Here is a 13,216-nt window from a genome sequence, read left to right on the forward strand (position 1 = left end):
AGACGTAGAACCCCATCAGTTATTGAGCTGCTTGCTCGCGGCCGAGATCGATGCCCAGACAAGCAAACGGTAAAATAGCAGCAATGTTGTACGGCGTACTACACGATCCATATCGTATTCAGCAGGTTCGCAGCAGCATCAGGTAGCATCAATTTTTACCGTACGCGTGCTCTTGCAGTAACTGCATTCCGATCCCTAGATCGATCTCCGTGTCTGCTGATGCACAAACCTACCCCCATTCAATCAATCCGCCAGAGGTTGCAGTCACGCACGGCACCGCCCTATCTTCTTCTTCCTACTATAAATAGGAGTAGCAACGTAGCCGTGTCAAACAGATTAAGCAATTAAAGCTAGCTCACGAGCTGCTGCGTTTCACCGGCAATGGCCACGGCCAAGCTCGTCGTGGCGTCTCTCTGCCTCCTCGTCGTGCTAACGCAGCACGAAGCTGCTGCCGCTGCCTCCAAGAGCTGCCACGGCGGCCGGGCTGCGGGGATGGTGGAGGCCATGTTCGTGTTCGGGAGCTCGCTGGTGGACAACGGCAACAACAACTTCCTCAACGGCTCCCGCGCCGTGCGCGCCGACTACCTGCCATACGGCGTCGACTTCCCGCTCGGCCCCACCGGCCGCTTCTCCAACGGCCGCAACACCATCGACGCGCTCGGGGAGCTCCTCCTTCTCCCCGCCGGCGGCCGCATCCCGACGTTCGCCGACCCGGCCACCAGGGGCCGCGCCGCGCTGCACGGCGTCAACTTCGCGTCCGGCGGCTCTGGCATCCTCGACGACACCGGCAAGGCAACTGTGAGTAGATTTTCATGCTCTACCTACCGTTATCGCAAATAGTGGCATCCTGTACTGTACACTAGACGTATTGGTGACGTGTGTGTCTGAACCGTATTGTGGCGTGCTATTGCTACCAAAGTGTCAAACTCTTGTGAAATGGTATCCGCAGGGAATGAAACTCACTATGGAAGATGGTATTCCCTCCTGTCCAATCAATAAGAACTTACTTAAGAGTTAACATCCTCTAAATTTGATCAATGTTATAGATAAAAATATAAATATTTGACAATACCAAATTAGTATTTGTAAATTCACCGTAATATATATTTTCGTAATACATTTGTTTCATGTTCTAGATATTTATATTGTCTTCTTTACATTTAGATGAACTTATTAAGATTTAATTTTGACCAAATTTATAAGCCATATTTATTGTAACAGATGTAGTAGTGATTGCCGATTTTTTTTAAAATAATGGTATATAGTGCAGCGGATATACCATTAGAAATTTTATACTCTCTACGAGTGTTCTTGCAAATAGTGGCATTCTGTACACTGCCTGTATGTGATGTGCGTGTTTGAACCATAGGTAGTGGCGTGCTACTGCTACCAAAATGTCAAACTCTGGAGAAATAGTACTAGTATGCGGTATGGAATTAATTGTTAAAATGGTACTCTTTCTTTGTGGAAAACGTAACATGAGATTACCATTATTCTTTTATACAGAAGCACACAAAAAAGTCGAGTATGAGTACTGTGGAACCACATAGTAGTACATTTAATGAAGGTGCATTAATATGGTTATGTGGAACGAGTAGTACATGTACCTAGGTAACGTGTGTACATGCTGCATATTTTAGGGCGAGGTGCTCAGCCTAGAGCAACAAATCACCAACTTTGAGGCGGTGACTCTTCCTAACCTGCGGGCCCAGCTTCAACGAGCCAACGATCGCAAGAAGATGAAGGGCCATGATTTCTTTGACCGTTGCTACCTGCCCAAGAGCCTGTTCGTGATCGGGTCAGGTGGCAATGACTACCTGCTCAACTACTTCAGGCCCAGAAATAGCGAGGAAACCAGGCCCGACTTGTCAGATTTCACAAGGGCCCTCGTCGCCAGGCTCTCGGCCCACCTCCAGGTATTTTTTTCCTCTCGTGCTTTTTTTTGTGTGGCACATGTGTGGAAATTAGACGAAGCAATTGAATGATTAGGCAGGACTTTTCCGAATTTAGACGTAGGAATTGAATGATTAGGCGCCGGATCGATCAAGTGGCCAATTGTGGACCATTTTGGTTCAATATTTCTTCCTGGTACAGTACTTGAAATAGTAATCGGATTTGCAGTTTTGGACAGGACGTTTAATTGCGGCAGGATTTCTTACGTAATTGCATTGCAGAGACTGTACGCTCTGGGGGCGAGGAAGTTCGCCATCTTCTCCATCCAGCCCATCGGGTGCTCCCCCGTGGTGAGGGCGTCGCTCAACGTCACCGCCGCCGTCTGCGTCAAGCCAGTGAACGCGGCGGCGCTCCTCTTCAACTCGGAGCTCCGGTCGCTCGTTGACGCCGCGGGGCCGAGCATGCCCGGCGCGAGCTTCTCCGTGATCGACTCCTACAAGATCACCATGGACGTGCTCGACCACCCCATGAAACACGGTAACTAAGCCGATCCACTGATCACATTCAGTCAGTCATGTCATCATGTGGATCTATCCTGATGGAGGTGGCTATCAATCGATGTGGCTGATCGTATCTTTTGTTTTTCAGGCATCACGGAGACGTACAAGCCTTGCTGCAGCGAGATGGGGCCGTCGGGGGTGCTCTGCCGGAAGGGAGGGCCCATCTGCAGTGATCGGAACGAGTACCTGTTCTTCGACGGGCTCCACCCGACGGACGTGGTGAACGCCTGGATCTCGCGCAAGGGGTACGGCTCCGTGTCGCCGGAGGAAGCATACCCGATCAATGTGAAGATGTTGGCCATGTTGTAGGCGGTGATCTTCCGGAGCACATGTAGTAACTCTTACTAGTGATCTTGCAATGCAGCAAGAGTATTGTATGATCATCTTAAAATCTGCCGGTTCATTTCTCGAAGATGTTCATCGAGGAATATTTGTGCTTGCGTTTATAGGGGTTAGGGGTTAATATAAATACGTATTTATTAGCATTTGCGTAAGTGCTACATCCCTCAAGAGTCACGAGAAATTAAGTCTAAACGTAGGTTTGGACTACATTTGAGGAAAACCGCAACAGTAATGGAGTCTACCTATTCATTACAGGGAGAACAAAGTACAATTTACTTATTTCATTGACTGACCAAAAACGAAACCAAGAAAAAAGTTCCCACAACATGAGTCACGGAAAAGGGCCGAGCTGTATCTTTTTTGCTGGATTAAAATAATCATCTAAAATTTTCACTTACTTCTCCCTTTCAAAAACTCACACTTGATAGCATTTTGTACAATATCCATCTTGGAATATACTTTCAAGTCTCAAGACAGTCAAAAACAGGTTGCTTTCTTAAGATATACATTATGCTATCGTCTTGACGCAGACCATCTTTCTTATGTACCATGTTCAGAGCGCGAAAATGATCACAAAAGTAAAGAAAAACGAACGGCACACCGCCTATGCTCGCAATATATGGACTTGCATATCTTATACCACCAATATATGGATCATATATGTCAGTTTTGTTGGAATATGCTATTGGGGCCTAAAGCCCCACTAGTAGAAAAAAGGCCTTCCATCCCAACCCATTAGTCCTCAAATACTTTGACCCGAGACTAATGGGGTCTTTAGTCCCAGTTCTGCTGGTGAACCGAGACTAATGCTTCACCAACCGGGACTAAAGGGCAATGGTGGGCTGCGGCCGACGCAGGCCTCTTTAGTCTCGGTTGGTGTTACCAACCGGGATTAAAGGGTACCCTTTAGTCCCGGTTCGTGTCCTCAACCGGGACTAAAGGTTTTTCCTGCTTTTTTACTCCCCACGCACCTCCACCCTCCCTGGATCGCCTTTTTTAACACTGTAAAATACAAAAGAAAATGATAGAAAATTCAAAAAATAAAATGTTTTCAGATTCTTGTATGTTATGCAACCTACTATTAGGGAAAATTAACAAATTTAAATTTTCACTTTTTGTGCAAAAATGGTTTGAAAAATGGTAAAACCGCATTAACTTTTGCATACGACATCGAAAAAAATGTATAATATATCAAAATCATCGTGGGAAATTCCAAATGAAAATACGAAAGCAGGAAGATTTTAGTTTTTGCTATAAATTCTGGATTTTATATTTTTTTATTTTTTTAAAAATTAAAATTAATAATTGTATCATGCATAAAGATTACTATTACTTTTACCCTTTTAGATTTTCAAATTTTTAGGTTTGGCAAAAAAATAAAAAAATAAAATAATACAAATTAAAAAGTTAATGTTTATTTATTTATTCAAGATTATTATTACATCATTACTTTTGTTTATTAAAAGAATTATTTGAAATTCAAACAATAAAGTAATGTGACATCGACCAACATATGTTAATATGATTGATATGATACTACTATCACATACATGCGCGCGAAGCACTTGGATGCGGGACGGGATGGAACTTGGAAGTTAAGCGTGCTAGTGCTAAAGTAGTGGGAGGATGGGTGACCGAGCGGGAATTTTGACCACGAGTAAGTAATTTGACTAGAGATAAGTGTAGTTAGAGATAGAGACTAAACTATGCAAATAACTGAAATAATAGAAATTCTGAAAAAATAGGAAAAAATTCGAAAAAACTTCGAAAATTTTACTTGGGTAGACATTTTCGCCCCGACGCACGGAACGAACACGGATGGACCTTTTGTCCCGGTTCGTAAGCAACCGGGACTAAAGGGGGTGCCTTTAGTCGCGCATATTTAGTCCCGGTTGCGCAACCGGGATTAATGCCCTTTGCGAACCGGGAATAAATGATGGGATTCGTAGCATAAAAAACAAAAAAATTTCCTACCGCAAGAACGAATAACGAGCCAAGATCCAATCTAGAAGATGGTAGCAACGAGAAGATCATGAGACTAACCCTCTAAGATTTCCAAAGCCTAAGAGATTAGATCTCGTTGTTGTTGTAGTCGATCACTTACCGCTTTCAAAAGCGCATAGAAGATCTTGACGGTGCCACAGTCGGGCAGCACCTCCGTACTCGGTCACACGTTCGGTGTTGATGACGACGTCCTTCTCCCCGTTCCAGCGGGCAGCGGATGTAGTAGATCCTCCTCGGAATCCCGCTAGCACATGACAGCGTGGTGACGGTGGTGGTGGAGATCTCCGGCAGGGCTTCGCCTAAGCGCTGTGGGAGAAGATGGAGGAGGAGAGAGGCTAGGGTTTGGGAGAGAGGGAGTGGCTAGGGGCGCCGGCCAGGGGGCCCCTTTGGTGGTGCGGCCAAGAGTGGCCTGCCCCCTCCCTCTCCTCCTATTTATATAGGTGGAATCCCTAGGGTTTGCCCAAAGTCTTCGAATAAGACCCCGATTCAAAAACTGTCATATGGACGAAACCTAGAGGGACAGGGACTCTCCCTTCCCCCCTTGCTTGGCCGGCCAAGGAGGTGGAGTCCACCATGGACTCCACCCTCCCACTTGGTTGGCTGGTTAGGATTGGTGGAGTCCCTCTGGGGCTCCTCCTTCCATATTGATTTATTCCGGATGATTCTAGAAACAACCTTCCATAAATTCACCGGATCATTTCCAAACTTGGAAAGTGACTTCCTATATATGAATCTTATTCTCCGGACCATTCCGGACCTCCTCGTGATGTCCTGGATCCCATCCGAGACTCCGAACAAACATTCGAACTCCATTCCATATTCCATATCTACTTAAAACGACATCAAACCTTAAGTGTGTCACCCTACGGTTCGTGAACTATGCAGACATGGTTGAGACTCTTCTCCGACCAATAACCAATAGCGGGATCTGGAGATCCATAATGGCTCCCACATATTCAACGATAACTTAGTGATCGATTGAACCATTTACATACGATACCGATTCCCTTTGTCTCGCGATATTTTACTTGTCCGAGGTTTGATCATCGGTATCTCTATACCTCGTTCAACCTCGTCTCCGACAATTACTCTTTACTCATACCGTGGCATATCATCTCTTGTGAACTATTCACATACTTGCAAGCTAATCAGACGACATTCCACCGAGAGGGCCCAAAGTATATCTATCCGTCATCAGGATGGAAAAATCCCACTCTTGATCCATATGCCTCAACTCATACTTTCCGAATACTTAATCTCACCTTTATAACCACTCATTTACGCAGTGGCGCTTGATGTAATCAAAGTACCCTTCCGGTATAAGTGATTTACATGATCTCATGGTCGAAGGACTAGGTAACTATGTATCGAAAGCTTATAGCAAACTGAACTTAATGACGTGATCTTTATGCTATGCTTATTTGGGTGTGTGTCCATTATATCATTCATCAATGACATAACCTTGTTATTAATAACATCCAATGTTCATGATCACGAAACCATGATCATCTATTAATCAACAAGCTAGTTATTCAAGAGGCTTACTAGGGACTCCTTGTTGTTTACATAACACACATGTATCAATGTTTCGGTTAATACAATTATAGCATGGTATGCAAACATTTATCATAAACACAAAGATATATTATAATAACCATTTTATTATTGCCTCTTGGGCATATCTCCAACAGTCTCCCACTTGCACTAGAGTCAATAATCTAGTTTACATTTGTAAAGATATAACACCTTGGCCTTCTAGTGCTTTATCATGTTTTGCTCACGGGAGAGGTTTTAGTCAACGGATCTGACACGCTCAGAAACGTATGTATTTTGCAATTCATTTGCGTCTCAACGCATCACTCATTTTCCAAATGAGTCGGCATTAATCGCATATGTTCGGTCTTTTGGTGGAACCTTAATTCTGCGGTCTGAAATATGTCACTAATATTGTCACACACAATATAGCTTCAAAGTTCTGACACTATCGGAAATACACCAAGTTTTCAAAGAACTCCTCGACTTAAACATCCTCAGTCATTATCAAAACAATGACATACTCTGTCTTCGTTTGTAGAATCCGTCACAACATTTAGATCTCATCTAAATCTAGCATTGTGCTACCTTTTAATGAACACTTAGCCTAATTGAGATTTGAAATTCATTTTTACATGTGACCAAACTAATATCGGTGCAACACCTTACAGCGATTTGTTTGTCATTACCCCATACAAAACTATATATATCCTTGGTTCTTCTAAAGTACACAAGGATATTCTTACTGTCGTCCAATGATCATCACATGAATCATTCTGGTACATGCTCATAACACTTTAGAGCACAGGACTTCTGATTGTGTACATTTTATTCGTGATCTAAAATTACTCATATGTTTTCACTCATCGAGTGTCAAATACACTCAAGTCTTGTCAAACCTTCACATGAAAAAGAACACCTTCTTAATATTTTTATATTGGACTACTTCAATATTCATTCTATGTACTTTTAACTTAAACTTATTATGTGTTTCAATCTATCTTCATAGATCTTGACACTAATATGTTTCAGTCCATATCCTTTCATTGAAGTTAATTCTCAATGAAACCTTTTATTCACATCAAGTATATAGTTACATCATTTATAATCAACGATATGTCATCTACATAAAGTATTATAAATATGTCTCAGCGCTCCCACTTAATTTCTTGCAAATGCAAGCATCTTCATTGTTTCTGATGAAATAAAAAACTCTTTGACTATTTCATCCGGTGAAGATTCCAACTCCGTGATACTCACTTCATCCAATTGAAGTTCGTATACCTATCTAGTATTCCACGGACTAGCAAAACTCTTGGTTGTATCTTGTATACACCTTTAATATACACTTCTGTTAAGTAATGTATTTTGCCATCCTACTAGCATATCTCATAAAAAAATGTAGCGATTACTAGAATAATCCACATAGACTATAAGCATCGCTACGGAAGATCTAATATTATCGTAGTCAACTATTTGAACTTTGTCGTAAACAACTTTTCGACAAGTCGAGCTTTCTTCAAGGATATTTCATCCAAGTCCATCAATTTCATAGATTCATTTACTTTCAAAAAGTATTCACCTATCTTGGATTTCATGGCGCATAGCCATTTTAACGGAGTCAGGGCCCATCATAACTTCTTTGTTTGTAGTTGGTTTATCATTGTTCAAAATCAATCCTTTGTCCACAAATCATTTATTTGATCACAAAGTAAACCATACCTACAAGGTTCAATAGGTACTTCGATCTCCGTGGCTAAAACACTTTGTAGTCATGGGAGCCATGATCATCGTGGCCGCTTCCGGAACCAATTCCGATGCTGCGCTACTCTGATCATTATGCTCAGGTTCATAAACCTTATCAAGTTCTATTGTCCTCCAACTCAAATACTTCGCTAGAAAACAATTTCTTGGAAATAAGCAAGTAACATTAACGAACACTTTTGTCTTTTACTTCATAGTGGAAATAATTCCCAATCAATTCTCTCGGATAACCAACAAATACATTCATCCGAATTTGGTTGTAAACTTATTTACATATACCAAAAATTTAAGAAATGACTATTAGGGTTTATACCCATGCCATAACTTGTATGGTGTCATTTCAACGGATCATGATGATGCTCTATTGAGTGTAAAAGCGGTAGTCTCTGATATGTCTCCGACGTATCGATAATTTCTTATGTTCCATTCCACATTATTGATGATATCTACATGTTTTATGCACACTTTATGTCATATTCGTGCATTTTCTGGAACTAACCTATTAAGAAGATGCCGAAGTGCCGATTCTTTGTTTTACTGCTGTTTTTGGTTTCAGAAATCCTAGTAAAGAAATATTCTCGGAATTGGACGAAATCAACGCCCAGGGTCCTATTTTGCCACGAAGCTTCCAGAAGACCGAAGAGTCAACGAAGTGGGGCCACGAGGTGGCCAAACCACAGGGCGGCGCGGCCCAAACCCTGGCCGCGCCGACCTATGGTGTGGGCCCCTCGTGACGCCCCTTGACCTGCCCTTCCGCCTACAAATAGCCTTCGTCGCGAAACCCCCAGTACCGAGAGCCACGATACGGAAAACCTTCCAGAGACGCCGCCGCCGCCAATCCCATCTCGGGGGATTCATGAGATCGCCTCCGGCACCCTGCCGGAGAGGGGAATCATCTCCCGGAGGACTCTACGCCGCCATGGTCGCCTCCGGAGTGATGTGTGAGTAGTCTACCCCTGGACTATGGGTCCATAGCAGTAGCTAGATGGTTGTCTTCTCTCCATTGTGCTTAATTGTCGGGTCTTGTGAGCTGCCGAACATGATCAAGATCATCTATCTGTAATTCTATATGTTGCGTTTGTTGGGATCCGATGAATAGAGAATACTATGTTATGTTGATTATCAATTCATATCTATGTGTTGTTTATGATCTTGCATGCTCTCCGTTACTAGTAGATGCTCTGGCCAAGTAGATGCTTGTAACTCCAAGAGGGAGTATTTATGCTCGATAGTGGGTTCATGTCTCCGTGAATCTGGGGAAGTGACAGAAATCTCTAAGATTATGGATGTGCTGTTGCCACTAGGGATACAACATTGGTGCTATGTTCGAGGATGTAGTTACTGATTACATTACGCGCAATACTTAATGCAATTGTCTGTTGTTAGCAACTTAATACGGGCGGGGGTTCGGTTGATAACTTTGAAGGTGGACTTTTTAGGCATAGATGCATGCTGGATAGCGGTCTATGTACTTTGTCGTAATGCCCAATTAAATCTCACTATACTCATCATAATATGTATGTGCATGGTCATGTCCTCTTTATTTGTCAATTGCCCAACTGTAATTTGTTCACCCAACATGCTGTTTATCTTATGGGAGAGACACCTCTAGTGAACTGTGGACCCCGGTCCAATTCTCTTTACTGAAATACAATCTCATCGTGCAATCTTGTTCTCTTGTTCTCTGCAAACAATCATCATCCACACTATACATCTAATCCTTTGTTACAGCAATCCGGTGAGATTGACAACCTCGCTGTTTCGTTGGGGCAAAGTACTTGGTTTGTGTTGTGCAGGTTCCACGTTGGCGCCGGAATCCCTGGTGTTGCGCCGCACTACATCTCGCCGCCATCAACCTTTAACGTGCTTCTTGGCTCCTACTGGTTCGATAAACCTTGGTTTCATACTGAGGGAAAACTTGCCGCTGTACGCATCACACCTTCCTCTTGGGGTTCCCAACGGACGCGTGCTGTACGCGTATCAAGCTCTTTTTCTGGCGCCGTTGCCGGGGAGATCAAGACACGCTGCAAGGGGAGTCTCCACATCGCAATCTCTTTTACTTTGTTTTTGTCTTGCTTAGTTTTATTTACTATTTTGTTTGCTGCACTAAATCAAAATACAAAAAAAATTAGTTGCTAGTTTTACTTTATTTACTGTCTTGCACCCTATATCAAAAACACAAAAAAATTAGTCACTTGTATTTACTTTACTTATTTCATCATGTTCCCTTTTAATTTTACCGTAAAAAACATGCCGGTAGGGCGCGGGTCTATAATTGGGAGAAATAATATAGAAGAATTTTTCAACCATGTTAGTACCGTTGATGATTTTGAAAATAGACACTTGGTAGATCTTGCTCCTACTTATGAAATTGCTGCTGCTGCTTTAGTTCGCATGTTGGAAACTAAATTTGTTAATCTCAATCCTATAATCCAACACATGTTCCTTACACTTGGTGATATGGAAGAAGGGAAAAAGAAAGATTTTGTTTTAGAAACCCTTCTTAGAGAATTTGGTGGTATAGCAAGAGAGGCTAGAAAGGTCTTTGCTAAATATGATATGCTTGGTTCTTATACCAATTTTGTTAGTCTCCTTGAAAAGATGGATATGGATAGAATAAAGTACACTAATAATATTAATGACGGTGGGGAGATCAAAGCACCAATACCATGTAAGCTCCTAGCAATGCATGAAGCACTAGAAAATAACTATGCTTGGCTTGTTTCTGAAAATTTGTTTGATGAGAATAGCAAGCCCAAGACTAATGAAAAGGGAGACGCTAAAACTTATGTATCCAATATACTATGCATGGTTGAGAAAACTCCGCATCCCGCTGTAGATATACCATCCTTCGATAATACTTGATATACACTTTCTGTGCCTAGCTGAAAGGCGTTAAAGAAAAGCGCTTATGGGAGACAACCCATGTTTTTTTACTACAGTACTTTGTTTTATATTTGTGTCTTGGAAGTTGTTTACTACTGTATCAACCTCTCCTTATCTTAGTTTAGTGTTTTGTTGTGCCAAGTAAAGTCGTTGATAGCAAGGTTCATACTAGATTTGGATTACTGCGCAGAAACAGATTTCTTTGCTGTCACGAATCTGGGCAAAATTCTCTGTACGTAACTCAGAAAATTATGCCAATTTACGTGAGTGATCCTCAGATATGTACGCAACTTTCATTCAATTTGAGAATTTTCATTTGAGCAAGTCTGGTGCCTCGATAAAATTCGTCAATACGAACTGTTCTGTTTTGACAAATTCTGCCTTTTATTTCGCATTGCCAGTTTTGTTATGTTCGATGGATATTTCGATTTCATTGACTTTCAGTAGCTTTGTGCAATGTCCAGAAGTGTTAAGAATGATTATGTCACCTCTGAACATGTATATTTTGATTGTGCACTAACCCTCTAATGAGTTGTTCTAAGTTTGGTGTGGAGGAAGTTTTCAAGGATCAAGAGAGGGAGATGATACAACATGATCAAGGAGAGTGAAAGCTCTAAGCTTGGGGATGCCCCGGTGGTTCACTCCTGCATATATCAAGAAGACTCAAGCGTCTAAGCTTGGGGATGCCCAAGGCATCCCCTTCTTCATCGACAACATTATCAGGTTCCTCCCCTGAAACTATATTTTTATTCCATCACATCTTATGTGCTTTTCTTGGAGCGTCGGTTTGTTTTTGTTTTTGTTTTGTTTGAATAAAATGGATCCTAGCATTCTATATGTGGGAGAGAGACACGCTCCGCTGTTGCATATGGACAAGTATGTCCTTAGGCTTTACTCATAGTATTCATGGCGAAGTTTCTTCTTCGTTAAATTGTTATATGGTTGGAATTGGAAAATGATACATGTAGTAATTTGCTATAATGTCTTGGATAATGTGATACTTGGCAATTGTTGTGCTCATGTTTAAGCTCTTGCATCATATACTTTGCACCCATTAATGAAGAAATACATAGAGCATGCTAAAATTTGGTTTGCATATTTGGTCTCTCTAAGGTCTAGATAATTTCTAGTATTGAGTTTGAACAACAAGGAAGACGGTATAGAGTCTTATAATGTTTTCAATATGTCTTTTATGTGAGTTTTGCTGCACCGCTTCATCCTTGTGTTTGTTTCAAATAACCTTGCTAGCCTAAACCTTGTATCGAGAGGGATTACTTCTCATGCATCCAAAATCCTTGAGCCAACCACTATGCCATTTGTGTCCACCATACCTACCTACTACATGGTATTTCTCCGCCATTCCAAAGTAAATTGCTTGAGTGCTACCTTTAAATTTCCATTCTTCACCTTTGCAATATATAGCTCATGGGACAAATAGCCTAAAAAACTATTGTGGTATTGAATATGTACTTATGCACTTTATCTCTTATTAAGTTGCTTGTTGTGCGATAACCATGTTCACTGGGGACGCCATCAACTACTCTTTGTTGAATATCATGTGAGTTGCTATGCATGTTCGTCTTGTCTGAAGTAAGGGAGATCTACCACCTTATGGTTAGAGCATGCATATTGTTAGAGAAGAACATTGGGCCGCTAACTAAAGCCATGATCCATGGTGGAAGTTTCAGTTTTGGACATATATCCTCAATCTCAAATGAGAAAATTAATTGTTGCTACATGCTTATGCATAAAAGAGGAGTCCATTATCTGTTGTCTATGTTGTCCCGGTATGGATGTCTAAGTTGAGAATAATCAATAGCGAGAAATCCGATGCGAGCTTTCTCCTTAGACCTTTGTACAAAGGCATAGAGGTACCCCTTTGTGACACTTGGTTAAAACATGTGCATTGCGATGATCCCGGTAGTCCAAGCTAATTAGGACAAGGTGCGAGCACTATTAGTATACTATGCATGAGGCTTGCAACTTGTAAGATATAATTTACATGATACATATGCTTTATTACTACCGTTGACAAAATTGTTTCTTATTTTCAAAATCAAAGCTCTAGCACAAATATAGCAATCGATGCTTTTCCTCTTTGAAGGACCTTTCTTTTACTTTTATTGTTGAGTCAGTTCACCTATTTCTCTCCATCTCAAGAAGCAAACACTTGTGTGAACTGTGCATTGATTCCTACATATTTGCATATTGCACTTATTATATTACTTTATGTT

General features: G+C 41.6%; 1 protein-coding gene across 1 annotated transcript; it reads left to right on the top strand.

The window, feature by feature from the left end:
- Nucleotides 1–242: 242 nt before the first annotated feature.
- Nucleotides 243–2,935, top strand: LOC127313159 (GDSL esterase/lipase At1g29670). The gene is made up of 4 exons (XM_051343708.2): nucleotides 243–798; nucleotides 1,641–1,916; nucleotides 2,175–2,430; nucleotides 2,542–2,935. Exons 1-4 carry the CDS (start codon nucleotides 382–384, stop codon nucleotides 2,760–2,762), a joined length of 1,170 nt encoding a protein of 389 aa, XP_051199668.1. The 5' UTR covers nucleotides 243–381; the 3' UTR covers nucleotides 2,763–2,935.
- Nucleotides 2,936–13,216: the final 10,281 nt, after the last annotated feature.

This window comes from Lolium perenne, chromosome 7 (assembly GCF_019359855.2).
Source record: "Lolium perenne isolate Kyuss_39 chromosome 7, Kyuss_2.0, whole genome shotgun sequence".
In the NCBI taxonomy this organism is placed as follows: Eukaryota; Viridiplantae; Streptophyta; class Magnoliopsida; order Poales; family Poaceae; genus Lolium; species Lolium perenne.